Source organism: Balaenoptera physalus (assembly GCF_965194825.1).
Source record: "Balaenoptera physalus genome assembly, chromosome: 1".
NCBI classification, from domain to species: Eukaryota; Metazoa; Chordata; class Mammalia; order Artiodactyla; family Balaenopteridae; genus Balaenoptera; species Balaenoptera physalus.
The window spans coordinates 184,698,635-184,716,656 of NC_138882.1; the positions used below are offsets into that span (position 1 = coordinate 184,698,635).

Sequence of the window (18,022 nt, forward strand, 5' to 3'; positions counted from 1 at the left end):
AAACCTTTTCTAACATGCTGTGTTATATAGAACCTCTTTTTCTCAATGTGGTGGATACGAACACACGTTAGCAAATATAGATCAGTGATGGCTGTGTAGAACTCCACTGAATGGGCATGTCATACTTTAGCTCGACTGATGGATATTTAGGTTGTCACCTACCTGTCTTTGCTATTCTCAGCAATGCTCTGATAAACATATGAGCACAAAACCCTTTGCACTTGTGTGACTGTCTCCCAAAGTTAAGCTCTTAGGAAGAGAACTGATAGGTGCACACATCTTTAATATGGCTTCTTTCTGTGAACGCCCCTTCAGTAAGGTTATGTCAATCAACACTCTGATCAGCGACCTACTTCCCTACAAATCTCCAACCCCGGGGGCAGTCCATCTGGGCCAAAATGAAAGCCAAGGAATTATGATGCCTTATTTTGGTTGTTTGCATTTCCTGGCTAATGAGGTTGAACATCTACAGTGTAAATATCTATGAAATGCTTGTGTCCTTTGTCCATTTTCCTACTGATGTGTTCCTCTTTCATATTCATTTGTAAGGGCTCTTTTTATACTAGGGATATCAACCTTTACCATAGGTTCCCCAATTTACCACTTATCTTTTAAATGTGTTCGTGGCATTTTGGGTCAAAGAGAACACTACTTCCCAACCTTTTCAACTTAAAAGCATAAACACACAGGACACTGGGGTAAATGGACAAGCTTCCAAGTGCGCAGGCTCTGGCCGCCCCGGGAGCCATGCAGATCCCCTGGAGGTGTCAAAATCTCGACACACCTGTAATCCATTCAAGCCACATTATCTGGGAAACTTTGGGATCGAAGGACAGAGTTATCTGGAAAATGATAAACTGTTTTGCAAGAAGCGTGAATGGGAGAAAGCCTCCTAGACTAAAACGCTCTCGTCGTTGTTGAGCCCCCGCGCGTGTGGGTGTGCACGTCATCTCCCGCCCGGGGCGGCTGGCCAGGCCTCACCTGTCTTCCTCGTGGGCGTGAGGCTCGACCCCCGGGTGCTGGATGTGTGCCAGCTCCTCACCGCGCCGCTGCTTCCTCTTGTCACGGACACTCAGGCAGATGGACAGGAGAAGCAGCACCACCCCGGCCCCGACCAGCACATACGCCACGGAGAAGGTCTTGCTCTTGAGAATGCCGCTCCCTGTCTCCGTCTTGTTCCCCTGAGCGTTTGGCTTTTCGGTGGCGCTGAACCCGGGGACCAGGTTCCACATGGCCATGATGACCCCGAGGACCAGCATCCCCAGGCCAATGGCAGTCAGCGCGTAGTGCGAGCCGTTGGCCTTGGACTGCGCCATCATGCCAGCGCGAGCGGGGCGAGGCCCGGGTTCAAAGAAAGAAAATAAATAAATAAAAAAAAAACAGCGGCAGCAGCAGCAGCCACAAAAACCCCGTAAACGCCTTGCACTAAATCCCTAGCGCCACGCTAAAAAAAACAGCAGCCAGACTCTCAAGGGATGGTTTCAAGCAAAGGTGAGGCATCCCGTGCGGACAGCTGCGGCTGGGAGGTCTGGAAGGAAAGCGGAGAGAGGAGAGAGGAAAATCAGTTCTGATCCCAAGTGCTCTGGCGAACGCAGCGGCTGTGCTCCTGAAGGTGGGGAGAAGCGGGACTGAGTCACAGGCCCTTGCTGGGCTGGCCTCTGATGCATTCCAGAGGTCCTACGTGCTCCTGTTCCTTCTGTGATCCGCCTACCCCCACCCGAAAAGGAAAAGCGAGACCTTTCCCTGCAGGAGGCCGGAAAGGTCAGAGCTGCAGGGCGTTCAAACATTTTGTGGGATTTAATGAAGTGCAATAAAATCTCACGTCTTCCCGGGCATGGCGACGAGAGTGAATGGTGGCATGCCTGAGCCACGATCAATAGTTGTGACCGAATCGCCTGGCTGACCGGCATCGGTCAGTGATATGACCCGGTCCGACAGCCGACCGCGGACCCTCACCACCCTCAATGGCTCCCTGTTTCCTGCAGCACAAAATCCAGGCTCCTCAGAATCACGCTCATGGCCGGCTCAGCCTGGCCCTGCCTCTCCCACTCATGGCGCTCCTCGCCCTCCTTCGCAAACCCCCTCCAGCGTTTCTGCCCTTCTCTGATCGCCGGGGCTCAGCTGCCCTTCCGTGTGTCCCGCAAGCCGCCAGCAACTACCGTGGCAAGTCTCTCTCTTTCCGTGACCACATCTTCTTCACTCTGCTCCTGGGACATAGCAGGGCCCCCCAAAAACGTCTGCTGAATCAAACGAAGGAAATGAACAGAGGCCAGATGAAGCTGTCCTGCAAGACACGCTTCTTTTCAGCCACACGGAGTTTTGCTTTTCTTAAAGGGGCAGAAGCCTGCACATCTTTCATCTTAGCTGCTGTGCCCCAGCTGGATGAGAAACCCTGTCCCGTGAAGCAGCTCAGAGACCTTGTGCTAAAGGCAGCGGTCAGCCGTCCTGGGAGTCCGTAACCATTTGCTGGCTGGGAGAGGGAGCCAGATAAGCCAGTGACTTGAAGAGTTGAGTGTAGAACACTTTCAGGGGGCGGGGGGACCAGAGAGCAAGGCTCCTGGCTAATTACTCCTCAAATACGTTATTCCTGCCTAAGCAACTTTTGCAGAACAGTAAAACTTTACAGCTGTTTTGATGGGCAAGATCCTGTTTGCCATTCTGCATTCTTTCCGCTCCTTGCGAAAAGACGGCTAACCAGGCCACGTGAAAGCTGATGCTGCCGAGATATTTTCTCATCAAGCACTGGGCTCCATCTGAAACTGGCCACTTTGTTCAAAAATACTCTAAAAATAATTGGGATAACATCCTCTATCGGCTTGAAGTCAGTTCCTTCTCTCTCTCTTTTTTTTTTTTTTTTCCACTCAACAAATATTTCTTGTGCGTCTGCTAAGCAGTGTTAGGTGCTGGAGAAACACTGGTGACCAAGTTAAGGATTAGGGGGGCTTCCAGGCCAGCAGGAAAACAGTCTACAGGGAACAACAAAGTGGGAAGAAAGTGCAGGAACTGTGGCACTAGGCAGCTGGGTGTCTTAAGTTAGGCTGGAGGGCATATGGAAAAGTCTCTGTGAGAGAAGCCCCACTTCACATAATAGTATCTGCATCTGCCCCTGAATGCATTGGGCACATGTGTGTACATACACGCACACCCATGCATGCATGCTGGTATATGACCCTGCACATGTATGCATACAGAGCACTGAACAGGGAGCGCTGGCTCCATCCTTACTGATTTTCCCCCAGGGCTGGTTGGGGCCGCAGATGGTGAGAGGGGCAGCTCTGGCCTTGGTAGGTGCCTCTGCCCTTCATCCTGGGATTTCCTTGCCCAGATCTTGTTAAGCAACTGTCCATTCCTGCTGGAGACATTTGCAGCGAGACCAGCTGGGAACAGTCTACGGTATACACAAGGCTGTGTGTTTCTCACATCACTCACAGCCAGCGAAGGGAAGGAGGAGGGGTTTGGCAGCCCTAGGAATGCACCGGTCCTGCCAAATGTATTGGAGACAAGGCCAGACTTGGAGGGCTCCGTGGTGGAGAGGTGCAGCCCGAGCCTCGTGCTGGAAGCAGGAGAGATGAAGAAACCATTTCCTGAGCACCTGCTCAGGGCCGGACAGGCAGGCTTCGTACCCAGGAGGCTGACAGCCTGTTTATTAAACCAGGGGCCGTGTTATCTCCCCCTGCCTCCTCTTCTCATTAATTCTCAATTCAAGCTTTGCCTTATGCTGTCACGTGAGTAAAACAGGTCCCCGATGAGAGACACGGGCAGAGATGAACATGTCAGAATTAACACATTTTTGGCCTGTTAAGTTGTCAATGACTGAAAACAGGTACTAATACTCAGTGTGGGTGAGGGTGTCGGGATGGGCAATTTCATACAATTTTTCTGGATGGCAAGTTTTGGCATTCGTGGATCAAAAGTTTCAAAAATGTTTATACCCTTAGGCTCCATTTAATTCCCACTTCTAAGAGTTATGCACAGGGCAAGGATATTCACCATAGCATTATAGTAGCGAGAAACTAGAAACTACTTAAACAGCCAATAATCTGGATATGGTTAAATAAAATATGGTACATGCACTTATTCAATTATGGTCTCAAAGCAGCTAATGATACATTTTAAAGTCAAACAAGAGTATGTTCAGTGTGATTCTAATTTTAATAAAACTCCATACATGGGTCTGTAGATAGGAATATACAGGGGAAAGGGCTGAACGATCCTACTTATGTTAAAATAAAAAAGATACAATATATTTTCATGTATGCAAACACATATGTAAAATCCCAGAAAAGGGGCACATTCCAAACTTGTGCCAAAGATTGCTTCTGGGGATGGAGGGGGCTTGGGAAGTGTAACTTTTACTCTATGTCTGTATTTTGAATTTCCTACAATCAGAATGTGTTGTCACAAGGCAACATAGTTTGATAGTTAAGTGTGAGCTTTGGAACGAGGCTGCCTGGACCTGAGTGACCTTGGACAAGTTACTTAACCTCTCTGTGCCTCAGTTTCCACAACTGTAAGAATGGAGATAAAAGCTCTCTAGGACGCACCTCATAGGGGAGTTATGATAAATGAAAAGGTTAAGTGGACCTAAAGTACCTAGAATAGTATGTGACCAGCACACAGTAAATTCTTACAGAAAGGTTTGTTATTTAATATTATTTAAAGCCCTGCATTCTCAATGGGGTGAGATCACCCACAAGGGGGAAACAATTGGCTCTTGGGGATGGTGCAAAATAATCTTACCTGTTACAATAGTTTGTGGTCCTCCAGATACCCAGCATGTCGGCGGCATTAAAATTTCATGGGGCGGGGTTGGGGGAGCATTACAAAAAAGAAGGTCTAAAAAGACTCCTCGGGGAAGGAACGATAGTCGGGGAAGAAAAGGTTGAGAGACACCAATGAATGTATTATATTAAATTTCAAAACACTCAAATTATACAAACCATGATGTTTACAGTTATTTTCTCTGTGTGCTGGGATTAGAATGATTTTTATTTTCTTTTTCTTTCTGGGAGGATAAGAATTGGAAAACACAGAAATGTGTTGCTTTTCAAATAAGAAAATGAAATAAAGGTGTTTTTGGCGGGGGTTCATGGCAGGGTTATGCGTCCAATGGTAGCTTAAAACTGTTGGTCGTTTCCACCCTCCCTCTGGAGACCAGGATCTCGACGGTTCACTGCGGGTGTGGAGACACAGTTCCCCGAGGTGCAGCTGGCAGCTATTTATCTTGTTTCTGGCTTGTTGACCCACGTTATATTTAGCATGGTGTTCTTTCCCTTCCAAAAATAATGGAAAGAAGCTAATTTTGTGCTTAGAGAATTTGGACCACATAGTTTCCAAGATGTCCCTAAAACAGAGGAGTCTTGGTGAACAGCCTGGGGTCCCAGCTCAGCCGGACTCACCTCTGGACCCAGGAGTTGGATCCATCATGGCTCAGGTTCAAGGCAGCCCTAAGGGATAAGTGAGTGATCCTGTATCTGGGTTTTCAAGAAAACGGTGAACCAGTTACGAGAGGCACCTACCTGTTGTTACCTAGGGAGCCTTCAGGCACGCCTGACAACAACTCTTCATGCTAAAATCTTGAGTTAAGGATCCACCTGTAAAAAACCAGAAATGCAGCTTTCTAAGTAAGCTGTGAGCATGTCAATTTGAGGTACTCCTGGGGGAGGCTCGTGTTTGCTTTTTGAAGGGAAGGTACATGCAAAAAAAATTCAAGATTCTGTACCAAGAGTGGGGCTGCAGAAGGATGACGATATGGCGGCTACACTGACAAAATCCTTCCATGGTTTTCTCCATCTTACACAAGTTCTCCTGAGAGTAAAAGGAGGAGAAGCACTCCCCAGGTCATTTTATGAGGAATCTGTAATCTTGACCCCAAAAGCGACAAGGCAGGAGAGGAAAATGACAGGTCAATTTGATCTGCTAGCACAGAAACAAAAATCCTAAACAAAATATCAGCTAATGGAATCCAACATTTTTAAAAAAGGTTTATCCCAAGAAGGTAGAGTTGATTCAACATTAGAAAATCGAATAACGTCATGTCCCAGGAGAAAGGATAAACCACGACGGCAGCTGACTATGCAGTTATAGGCCAGCAGAGTACTACGCAGCTGAGAAAATGAATAAACTGCAGCTACATGCACCAGCGTGGTCCATTCTGACACATGTGAGGTTGAACAGGAAAGCAAATTGCAGAAGAACACACACAGCGTGATTCTATAATATTTATATGAAGTTCAAAACCAGGCAATGTATTGCTTTATCTTTGTAATTATTAGGAAGAAAGGCAAAATTATAAACTAAAATTTAGGATAACAGTTATCTCCCTGGAGGGGTGAGAAATGGTGTTGGGGAGGAATAGTGAAGGGTACAAGGATGTTTATTAAATTATTTCTTAAACGTCACATATATCTTATATATACTCTTTTGACTGGCTGGAGTATTTTGCAATAGGAGATTCTGAAAGTCCGTCAATGTCTTTCTATAACTCTTAGCATAAAATCTGAACTCCTCTGCTGTGGCCTTCAAATCCCACCAAACTAGGCTGGGCTCCTGCCTCTCTCATATCTTATCTCTTGGCTCACCAACACTCTGTGGCTTCCTGTCTGTTTCTAGTCACACTAAGCATATCCTGCCCCAGGGCCTTTGCACTTACTGTTCCTGATACCCGAAACTCTTCCACCTGTCTCTTTTGTTTGTCCACTTCTTTACTACTTCTGTCTCTCAGCTCAAATGCCACGTCCTCAGCAAGGATTTCCTCGACCACACTATAAATAATGTCCCCTCCCTCACCCAGCTACTCTCAAGCCCCATGCTTCGGTCCCTATGACATTCCTTCTCATGGATGGATGACATTAACTCAGGCTATGATCGTCTTGTTTTGCTTTCCTGTTGCTTCCTTGTCTCCCCCACTGGAGTGTAAACTCCCTGAAAGTAAGTTCTCGTCTGCCTTGTTCACCTCTGTATGCCCAGCACCCAGCATAGTGTGCCAAGACCATACCAGGTGCTTAATAACTATTTGTAGAATGAATGAATGACTATCTAGCAAGTTAAAAAGTTTAACTGATGTCCCATATCAATTAGGGGAAATGCCTAGTCCAAGGTTGGCACCGAGGAGGAGAGGATTAGATAGAGCTAATTTTCAGGATACCCAAATCTTGTGTCTGTATGCAAATGATTTGCCAGCAGCATGGGAAAGGCACCCAGGTTAAATGTGACTTCCATTCTGACCGGAGATGGTGACCCTTATCAATATTCCCTGGTGGGGTTTGAGGTTTCAGCTGGTCCCTGGTCTTCCCAGCACGTAGGTAAGCACCCAGAGCTTTGTTCCTCCAACCTGGGCAGCTGCTGTCTTTATTCCCGTACCAAGTAGAGCCAGAGCCAGGGACTCCCCTGGGGGCAGGGGAGGGGCTGTGCCCTGGGGACAGTAGTCCCAGCTCTGACATCTGAGTGCTCACCAGGCTGAGCTGGGGGTGGGGTGTTGGCGGTGGTCATTGTCACCAGTCCACACTTGGATTAGAGTCTCTCTATATAGACATAGAGACAATATGAAGACAGTGATTAAAATAAAATCAAACGATAGAAAACCGCACTGCTCTGGCTGAAACAGCACAGGGTTCCAAGTGTTGATGGGCAAGCCTTCCCTTGCCCCGCTTCTCGCTGAATCCCAGCAATTCTCTGGAACACGGTTTAGAAACCTGGGCTCTGATCTAGACCCTCACGTGGCCTTTGAACTCTGCCCTGTGGCCCCGGAAGGCAGAGTTCCAGAAGCTTCCAGCCCGGCCAGCTTTAGGGGGAGGAGATCTCGGCAGTCGGAGGTGTCTGGCAGCACAACCGGCCCCCGTGACAAAGAGGCTCCTTGACCATTCTCCCCGAGCCCCAAACTCTTCCTGCCAAGCTGCATAATTGGGAAAGGGATCCCTAGCTCCATTCGCAGGAACCAGGCTGTGCTACATTCCCATCACAAAGGAAGAATTCAGTGGGGCCCTTTGGCCAGGTTTCAGCCCACAAGCACTTTTGTCACCAAGTTCCAGTCCCATGCCACAGGGAAGGGGTGGGAGCGGGAGGAAAGGCTCTGAGCCACCGCTGCCGCTGCCCCTGTCCCGCCTGGGAGTTTCAGGCTACCTCCCCAAGAGCCAAGGTGAAAGGGTGTCGGGTTCCTATTCTTTTAGAACAGGTTCTTGTAGACTGTGCACTCAGGAAAAAACGAAAAGCACTGTGCAAATGAGTCCTAAAGGTAGAGGAGAGAGGAGGGCTGCCTGAGCCGGAGAGCGCTGATGGGAAAAAGAAAAAGAAAGGATATGGAGTAAACTGCGAGGCAGTGTAACGATAATAATAGGAACAGTTCAAGAAGGAATCAGGCACCCTTTCTAAAGGCATCCAATCCTCACAGACGCCCTTCAAAGATGATTAGCCCCACTATATCTGAGTCTCCGAGAGGTTAAGTAATTTGCCCTGGGTCACACAGCTGTAAGCTGCAGATTCAAGTTTCACAATCAAATGTAGCTGACTTGGAAGCCCACCTCCTTTCCCTTGCACCACACCAGCCCCTGCAAGGCCGAGTCCCTGTGGGCCACTCCCTGGGTGGGGCACGTAGGCCACTCCCTGGGTGGGGCACGTGGGCCAGAAATGGGCAACGCACAGTTCACCCCTGGAGATACTTCATCACCGAAGCATGAGGGGTAACGTATGTGCATTTCTTTTAAAATGACTTTTTAAAGAATTTCTTTCCAACAATTCCTGGGTCCCTGCTGTGTGCCAGGGGCTTTGGGGGATACACAGATGTGTGAGACTACCTTTACAGTCCAGCAGGAAGACAGGTGATTCTTTCTTATAGAAGGGAAGTCAACATCAGGTAAGAGGGAACGTGCGTTGGATGCCGACTCTGTGCCAGGCCCTCTGTTGAGCTCTTTCCATGCATAATCATTTAATAGTTATTAGTTCTACCTAGGACACTGAGGTTCAGAGAGGTGAAGTAACTGGCCCAAGGTCACACAGCTAGGCAGGGGTAAGGTATGTCTGATTCTAAAGCCCATGCTTTGCACCACTAAGCACTAAAACGGGGTACGTAAAATGAGGCTACAGAGAGAGCGACCAATTCACTTTGAAGGGGGCAGGAAGGAGGAGGATAAAGCAGCAGCTTTGTAGGACCTGGAGGCATCTATAACTTTTCCTTGGGCGGAGTTTGGGGGCAGGAGGAGATAAGGTGTCCCGTGGGAAGGGTTCAGCCTGGGAAAGTGCACAGAGATGGGAGAGCAGACACCTCCCAGGATGCACCACTTCTTGCAGAGAAAAGAGGCAGCTTCCCCTCCGCAGTATAAGACATCAGTGAATTTTATAAGACCTGACGTCTCCAGTCTCCTTGCTAATCCATTAAGTGTTGGTGAAATTAAGGAAGGAAATTAAGGAAGGCAAATTCAAGTCTGAAGACTCCAGGAGCCATAAACAGAAGGAGCAAGTTAACAAACCAGGTATCTTTTCTTCGGGAGCTTGACACGGTATCTTTCTCTAAGCAAGTGGCTGGGTGTGATCCTACTTACAGGGCTGGCGCTGGGCACCCAATCTCGAGGGCTCCAGCCACACTCAATATTTCTCGGGAAGTGTGACATCTCCGTGTGTTCCCTGCCAGGATGGAGTCTGAGAGCTCCTGTCACCATCAAAGCGAGTCTGACACCTTGATCCTTCTCCAGGCTCTAGGGATGAGCCACCAATGGCCTCCCGCTCTGGTAAGCAGGGCCGAGTACAGGCTCTGACCACCCAACCCGGCCGCCCCGACCCCAGCCCCAGTCCGCCGTCAGCACCTGTGAAATATCTGCTCCTGCTTCCTGGACCCTGACCGTGTGCCGGGCTCACGCTAAGCGCTCTGCATGGGTTAGCTCATTTTTTCTGCCCAACAACCATATGAGGAGGTCCCCATCTTCGTCCACGTTATCACTTAATACACTGAGGCCCAGAGAGGTTGAGAAACTTGCCCAGGTCTCACAACTTAGAGGTGGTGGCCCTGAGCACAGTCTCCCCGTTCAGAACGTCCTCATCCTTGGAACAACAAAAAACCAGCCTTTCAGCCAAGCTTGATTAACTCCGATCAAGGCAGGGCAACATCCCTGTTACTAAGGGCTGGCTCCACCGTCCCGCCACTGAGGCTACCCTCTGGGCACGAGGAAGTTAAGCGAGATGTCACGGCTGACCTGTGACCAGGAACACAGACGTCTGAGGCTCAGCTCCGAGTCTGGGGAGGCGGGAGGACTGGGGACCTGGTGGGGAGAGACCGGAGTGCGGAGCACATCTCACCTCGCTGCCCCTGGTCAGGGCACTGGCTGCCGGCCAGGCTCGTGTGAACCTGGGCACCGTCTGGACACACCATTTGTCCTTGTGCAGCGGGCCGTTTTGGACACGAACTTGATTCGTTTGGTTTTTCCTTCTCAAGAGGCATTTTGCAGCACAAAGTACAGGAGGGCAGAGGAGAAAACTTCTAAAATCGGGGACTACGGAGGTTGACTGCAAGGGTCAACTCCACTCACCATGCGGTGGGCTCCGGACCAGAGGCTGCGTCCGTATCTCAGCTCTGCTAATTAACTGTTACCTAGAAGGGTGAATTCTTACCTCTCTCAGCCTGTCACCTCATCTGTAAGAGGGGAATGATACTGGGATCTACCTCACTGGGCTGTTATGCGTTACGAGCTCCAAGTTTTGAGTTCCAGGTACTTATTCATGCACTCAACAAACTATTCACTGAGCACCTACCACGTGCCAGGGCCCGTTCAAGGGCTGGGAACAGAGGAATGAATAAAACAGGCAGAAGCTTTGTCTCATAGAGCCCACAGACCACCAGCCTAACAGAGAAAAGGCTATAGAGTGTTGGCTGGTGATCTAAGCTAGAGGAAAGCTGTGATGCTGGGCTGGGCGGCAGGGAGAGCTGGCGGTGCCAATTTCAAATCTGGTGGTCAGGGGGACTTCTCTGGCAGTCCAGTGGTTAGGACTCTGAGCTTCCACTGCAGGGGGCGTGGGTTCGATCCCTGGTTGGGGAACTAAGATCCCTCATGCTGCGTGGGTGTCCAAAACATAAAAAAAATAAAATAAAATCTGGTGGTCAGGGAACACAGTCACTGGGTAAGGGATATCTGAGCAAAGACTGGAAGGAGGTGAGGGCTCCAAGGACGCATGTGGGAGATCTGGGAGAAGGGCACTTCCCACAGAGGGACCCACAGAACGAAGGCCCTGAGGCAGGAGCCTGCCTGACAGTTTCCAGGGACAGTAAAGATGATGTATCAATGAGTGAAGGCATTAAGGGCCTTCTCCCAGTGCCCGGCAGAGAACGACGGCTCTAATGACACGTCAGCTGTCATTTACACACCTGTGGAGGCGGGTGAGAGGCCATCCACATTTAAAGAGGCCCAGAACGGGTGGGTCGCTAATTTAAGGCCATTTAAGTTGGGGACAGAGAAGAATCCGGGGTCCACTTCAGGACTATTTGCGACTCACCACCCTGTGTTTCTCAGAATTTGGGAGGCATGTGGGAGGCTGAATAATAGCCCCCAAAGATATGCAGATCTTAATCCCCAGAATTTGTGACTGTTACTTTATATGGCAAAAGGGACTTTGCAGATGTGATGACCTCAAGGATCTTGAGATTAGCTGGGATTATCCAGGTGGATCCAGTGTCCTTATAAGGGGGAGGCAAAAAGTCAAAGGAGGAAGTAGGAAATGTGATGATGGTAGGAAGAGGCTGGCGTGATGAGAGGAGAGGTCACGAGCCAAGGAAAGCAGGCGGCCTCGAGAGCTGGGAAAGGCAAGCACTCGGATTCTCCCCTAGAGCCTCCAGAAGGAGCCAGCCCCTCCGACACTGTGACTTTAGCCCACGAAACTGACTGCAGGAGAATAAATCTGTGTTGTTTTCAGACCCCAAGTTCGGGGTAATTCCTTATAGTAGCCACAGGAAATGAATATCGGCAGCATTCGTGCTTATACCTTTCTATGGGCACCTGCCAACACTTGGACTGTTTGGTTACCCAATAATTGGTTTAATCAGGCACAGTTCCTTAGTCTTGATAAAACCAATCTCTTGGTGAATTTTGCACCCATTCCTTGTGGGACCAGGTTGAAGGGAAGCTGGGCAACCCAGCGTTCCTTGACCTGGTTTACAGGTTAATCCGAGATTCCACTCTCGAGCCAAGTCTGCACCTGTTCTAACTCTGCTGGGATAGCAACTGTGATAAAGGCTAGCCCTCTCAGGCTTGTATCAGCAGGCTCTTCTAGTGGCTCAAAGCTACAGTTCCTAAACCCTGGGGACGAAACAAGGCGGATGTCTGTTTTATGTGGTCTTTATATGAGGGGCTTTAAACCAAAACCAGAGGTGTGTAGAGGAGAGACAGACTTTGCAGAACCAAAGCCCTCCCCGTTCCCAGGCCTTTATCAGACTGGCCCTGATTCTGGAGACTAGGACACAGCCTGAGAAAGTTTATCCTGCCCATATCTGGACATTTTCTTTTTTAGCTACAGCAAACGCTGCCTCCATAGAAGTGGTTCCCAAACCTTCTGCCAAGAGCCCTTTGGGAACACAGCTGAGCTGTCCAACACTCTCCCCACCCCCTCTTCTCCACTTTCCACCTGCAATTCCTACTTGAAGCATTTTAGCCAGAGCTGCTTTCTCCAGCCCCCTGGCCTCCGCCTGCTTCTGATTTTTAGGAAGTCACTTGTCACACTCAATTCTTTTTCCAGCGGTTACATTTTGGAATTGTAGCAACACCCATGAACATTTCCTAAGCACTCACCAAGTGCCAGGCACTGTGCTGGGTGCTTTCCATGCATTTTTTATTATTATTAATAATTCTGTTTATTATTTATAAAATTTAGTATATTTCATATAAATATTCATTAATGAGTTATTATTACTATTTATTCAATATAATTATATTTTGATTTACTCTTTACTATCCTGTTTAAATTTCCCCAAAACCCTAATGAGGAAGTTTCTAAAATGATCCCCGTTTCGCAGATGAGGAAACTGAAGTTCAGAGAAGTTAAGGTACCTACTCAAAGTCACACAGCGAATGGTACAGCAAAGGTTCAACCTGGATATGTCTGATTCCAGAGCTAGCATGCCCCACCACCCACTGCCTCCCGTCCCAATCCCCACACTCCGATGGAGAGCCCCCTCCCCACGCCCCGGCTGCTGGAAGCCCTCCCTAGGCCGACCTCAGCCTCTGTGGTCAGGAGGTAGAATTCCTTGTTTTCCTTCCCCTCATTTCCCCTCCATAAGAACCAGCTTCCCCCGTGTGAGTTACTCAGTCCCCTGTAACCCTGATACTCATCTGGACAGACTTGTAAATAATTGACACTGATGTTTAATCATAAAACCAGAATAGAGGTTAAACTGGGGCAGCCTGCAGGAGAGGAGGAGAAAAACAGCTGAGGGAGGGGGGCTTGCTTTAGGGGGCTTGGGACCTCTTTCACATTGGGAGATAAAACCAGAACTACCCCTGGCCGAGAGCTTACTACCTCCATGGCATAGCCCATGCTTTCCAACATCTTCTCCCTTGTTGCTCCCAGCAGCCTGTGAGGGAAGTGATGCCGTAACCCTCACTTTACAGAGAGGTCAAGGCACAGTCAATGCAAGGGCTGGAGTTAAATCCCTCTCTGTCCAGGGGTGATTAGAACAGACAGAATCGACCTCACAGGGCTGAGGAGTGAATGTTTTATCCACATTAAGTGTACAGTGCTGGGTAGTGCCAAGACATGGTGCAGCAAGGGAAGGATGACATTTGGATTCCCCCAGCCTGTTACTGGCCCACACTCACCACCACCCACTCACTCCCCCAGGTTTTAAAGTCCCCTAGGAACTGAAAAAGACCCATTCTACTTTCTTTGCAACCAACAGGTGATACTGCAGTGGCCTCTTCATCTACAGATAAGCCCCGACGAAACTGCTGCGGCACAAAACAATTTCTCAGGGGCCTCAGAGCACACAGCTCGGCTGCCTTTCCTCTCTGCCATCTGATCTGTAAGTGCCAACCAGGACCCAGCTAAGTGCTGGGAAAAGGGTGACCTTTTCAGGGATGTGCCAGACACAGCTGGCTAAGGTGAGATGTCACCTGTAGGGCACAGCTCACCTCCAAGCATAGGTCACCTCCTGAGAGAAGATAACAACTCACTAGCCTGATACTCAGTAGGATGGTTTTGTTTTGCCTGCACGTGGTTCCCAATATCCACTCTTCCCTTCCTCCATTGTTAAGAAAACTCCTGATGCTCAGTTTCCCGTGGCTTATCCAGCTTCTTGGGCAGCATTATCCAGCTTCTCGGGCAGCTGGCCGTGCCATATGACTAAATTCTGGCCGACGGGATATAAACAGAAGTGAGTATCAGGGGAGAGGGTCATTCAGGAAGGGTTCTTAAATGGAAGGGACATGTCTTCCCCTCCCCCACCCCTTTCCGACTGGCTGTAATGCAGATATGATGGCTGGATCTCAGCAGCTATGCTGGAACATGAGGTAGATGATGGCAAAGCAACAAGACAGAAGGGGTATGGGTTCTTGGTAATCACAGAGCTAGCCTCCCAGCCCTGGACTGCTGACCTCTGGACTCTGTTTACATGGGAGAAAAACAAAGATTTATTTTATTGAATTTACAGTTACTTAGGGCTTTTTACCACCTAAACCAGCCAAGACCTGGTGAATAGTAACAGTGAATTTATTTGTAAGACTCAGTATGGTCTTTCCAAGACAGCCAGAGCCAGAGGTGGGGAAAGAGGGGAGCCTGGGCAAAGAAGCCAAGAAGGGCTCCTCAGGCAGAGGAAAAGGTCCCCAGAAGGTACAGGGTCCAGAAGTTCCAGGAGGAGGTGTCAAACAAGGAGGGGCAGCAGTTAGTCTCAAGCACCCTAGAGAAGTTCAGAGGATGCTGTTGTCCCTGCCCAGTGACCGCTCCTAATCCTAGTGCAGCAGCACTCTAACTTTCCTTTGCCAGGGCCTCTCCACTCTCAGCCCAGGTGTCTGACCCAAACTCTGGCTCCACAGGTGGGCACATGCCCCAGGCCTGGCCAATCAGGGCATTGTATGCCCCTGGGATGGTTGCCCCGGGGAGGAAAGATAAAATGGAATGGGGGAGGGGAGAAAAAAGAAAACGAAATAATAACAACAATAATAAAACACGAGAGTGGCCCAGCAAGGGCCACAGACGATGATGTGGCACAAAGTAAGGGCTGGATTAACCCAACCTTCTGAGCTGAGGCCCAGCACCTCTGCCCACCACCCCACAAAGAAATGCTGGTTCCCCAATTCCACAACAACCCAGCTGTGAGAAGACACGGAGCTGAGTGTGGGCAGTGTAATCCCGAGCTGATTGTGGTAGGAATGGACTGAGGGCTGCTCAGCTCCACTGGGCGGTGCGAGTGACACCAGTCACACCCAGGTGGCTGTTGGGATGGCCAGTGGGAATTCGCTGTATGCAAGGGCTGCACTGTCCAATACAATGGCCACTAGCCACGGGTGGCAAAGGAGCTCTTAAAATGTGGCTGGTCTGCAGTGAGATGTGCTGTAGAAGTGTAAGATACGCACCAGATTTCAAAGACTTAGTAGGACAAAAAGAATATCTCATTAACATTTTAAATTAATTCCATGCTGAAATGATCTATTTCAGATATACTGAGTTAAATAAAATATATTATTAAAATTAACTTAGCCTGTTTCTTTGTACCTTTTAAAAAAATATGGTTCCCATTTAAAAGTTAAATTTAAAATTACATGTGGGGCTCACATTCTATTTCTATTGGACAGAGCTGTTCTGAAATGGTAGCTCTTGAGGCTGGGAATTTCTGTCTGCTTTGTTTGCTGCTTTCTCTCAGTCCTGGAACGGGCCTGGTCCACGCAGGAGGAGCTGAATAAATGTTCATGAATGCAAAGCGAATGCAAAGCATGATGGGGAATTCCCTGGGGATCCAGTGGTTAGGACTTGGCACTTTCCCTGCCACGGGCCTGGATTCGATCCTTGGTCGAAGAACTAAGATCCTGCAAGCCATGCAGTGAGGCCAAGAAAAAAAAAAAAACATTAAAAAAAAAAAAAAGCATGACCTAGTGGTATCATGGAATTTAATAAAAGAAAGAGTAGGAGACTTCCCTGGTGGTCCAGTGGTAAAGAATCCACTTTCCAGTGCAGGGGACGCAGGTTCGATCCCTGGTCGGGAACTAAGATCCCACATGCCGTGGGGCAACGAAGCCCATGCACCACAACTAGAGAGCCCTCATGCTGCAAACGACAGAGCCCACGTGCTCTGGAGCTCACACACCACAACTACAGAGCCCACACACCCTGGAGCCCTTGCACCACAACTTAGGGAGAAGCCCGCATGCCACAACGAAGGTCTTGCGTGCCGCAACGAAGACCCGACGCAGCCAAAAAAATTTTAAAAATAAATAAAAAAATAAATAAAAATTTTTAAAATTAAATAAAAGAATGAGTAGCTGACCTAGTGGTGTCATGAAAAATATAGAGTCCGTTGGACCTTTGTTCAGTTCAGTACACCCATCCCTGGCAATGCACTTCACCTCCGCAAGCCTCAGTTTCCACATCTGTAAAAGGGAGATGCTGCTTCCGAGGACCCAGTGATGTAACCAAGGCCAGATGTGGCCCAGAACTGGAGACCGCTCGCTGCCGCCGCCCTGTGTGTGGGAAACCTGGGAAGGTGAGAGGCTGGAGGGCTCTACCGAGGCGCGGTTGCTATTTTGGGTGAGTGAATGATAAACCCAAGTGACGTGCCAGGTTGTGGCCTCCGGCAGCTGCTAAGAGGTGCCTCTACCGCTCCCGCTGCTGGAACCGCAGCCCGTTTCCCCGTCCAGACGGGCAGCAGCAGCTTGGAGACAGGCCCAGAGCTGGTGTCAGCAGTGACTGAGGACCAGGGGAGGCACCCTCCGTGGGCACCTGTCATGGCCCTGATTGGCGAATCCCCAGGGTGACAGGACAGGCTGTTTTCAGAGGCCTTTCCAGAGAAGAAATTAGTGGTGAAACATGCATCTGCATTTCAGATGGACTCCGTGAGAACATGGGGGGGCCCGAGGAGGTGGGGAAAGTGGCTGCAGCAACACCGGCAGGGGCTCCCAGGGCCAGGTGAGATGCTGGGGACCGGTGACTGCTCGCCCTCTGACCGTCAACACAGATGAAAATCTGATAAACACCTAAGGACACCCCCCGCCCCCGCCAAGAAGGGCTGTTAGTTTCCTGTTGCTGCTGTAATGCTGCAAGAAATTACCATAAATTTAGTGGCTTAAAGCAACACAAATTCATTCTCTTACAGTTCTGGAGGTCAGAAGTCTAAAATCAAGGTATCAGCAGGGCTGCATTGCTTCCGGGGGGTTTAGGAGAGAATCCGTTTCCTCGCCTGCTTCAGCTTCTAGAGGCCGCCTGCAGTCCTCGGCTCCTGGCCCCTCCTCTCCATCTTCCAACCTCCGCTTCTGTCGTCACATTTCCTTCTCTGACTCTGACCCTCCTGCTTCCCACTTACAAGGATTCTTGTGACTACATCATGCCCATCTGGATAATGTGAATCTGCAGAGGCCCTTTAACCATACAAAGTAACATATTCACAGGTTCTGGGATTAGGATGTGAACATCTTTTGGGAGGGGAGGGTCATTATTCATTCCTAATTTCATTTTTCAGCATACCCTAAGGGCCCCCAGGCACACTGCTGTACATCAGGGGTTCACTGGCATTTCACTGACTGTCTGCCAGGGAAAGCATCCCCGCTCAGGTATCAGGAGCACCTGGATATAGACAAGGTGTGTCATTACAAATGGGGGGGAGGATTACATATTTTACAAGAGGGCCTTTTGTTTTCAGAAACCTGCATAGGTCAGTCATGATAAGAATAGCTAACATGCATTGAATGCTTACTCCGAGCCTGGATTATCTCATTTAATCTTTACAAACACGCTGCCACCATCCCTGTGTTACAGATGCCCAGAGAGGTTACGTGACTTGCCCAGAGCCTCACGTTAATAAGTAGCAGAACGAGGCTGTGAAGCAGGAAGTCTGAGTCCA

General features: G+C 49.2%; 1 protein-coding gene across 3 annotated transcripts in view; it reads right to left on the reverse strand.

Annotated features, from left to right (window-relative positions):
* TMEM51 (transmembrane protein 51) overlaps window positions 1-18,022 on the reverse strand; it is a 51,749-nt gene that overhangs the window by 2,270 nt on the left and 31,457 nt on the right. For 2 of the 3 annotated variants that reach the window (XM_082417455.1, XM_082417457.1), the window contains exons 2-3: window positions 5,520-5,594; window positions 982-1,528 (exon numbers count right to left, since the gene is read on the reverse strand). In XM_082417455.1, coding sequence (XP_082273581.1) covers window positions 982-1,319 — 338 coding nt within the window. In that variant the 5' untranslated portion in view covers window positions 1,320-1,528; window positions 5,520-5,594. The remainder of the gene's footprint in view (window positions 1-981; window positions 1,529-5,519; window positions 5,595-18,022) is intronic. The other variant, XM_082417456.1, reaches the window with a different exon arrangement.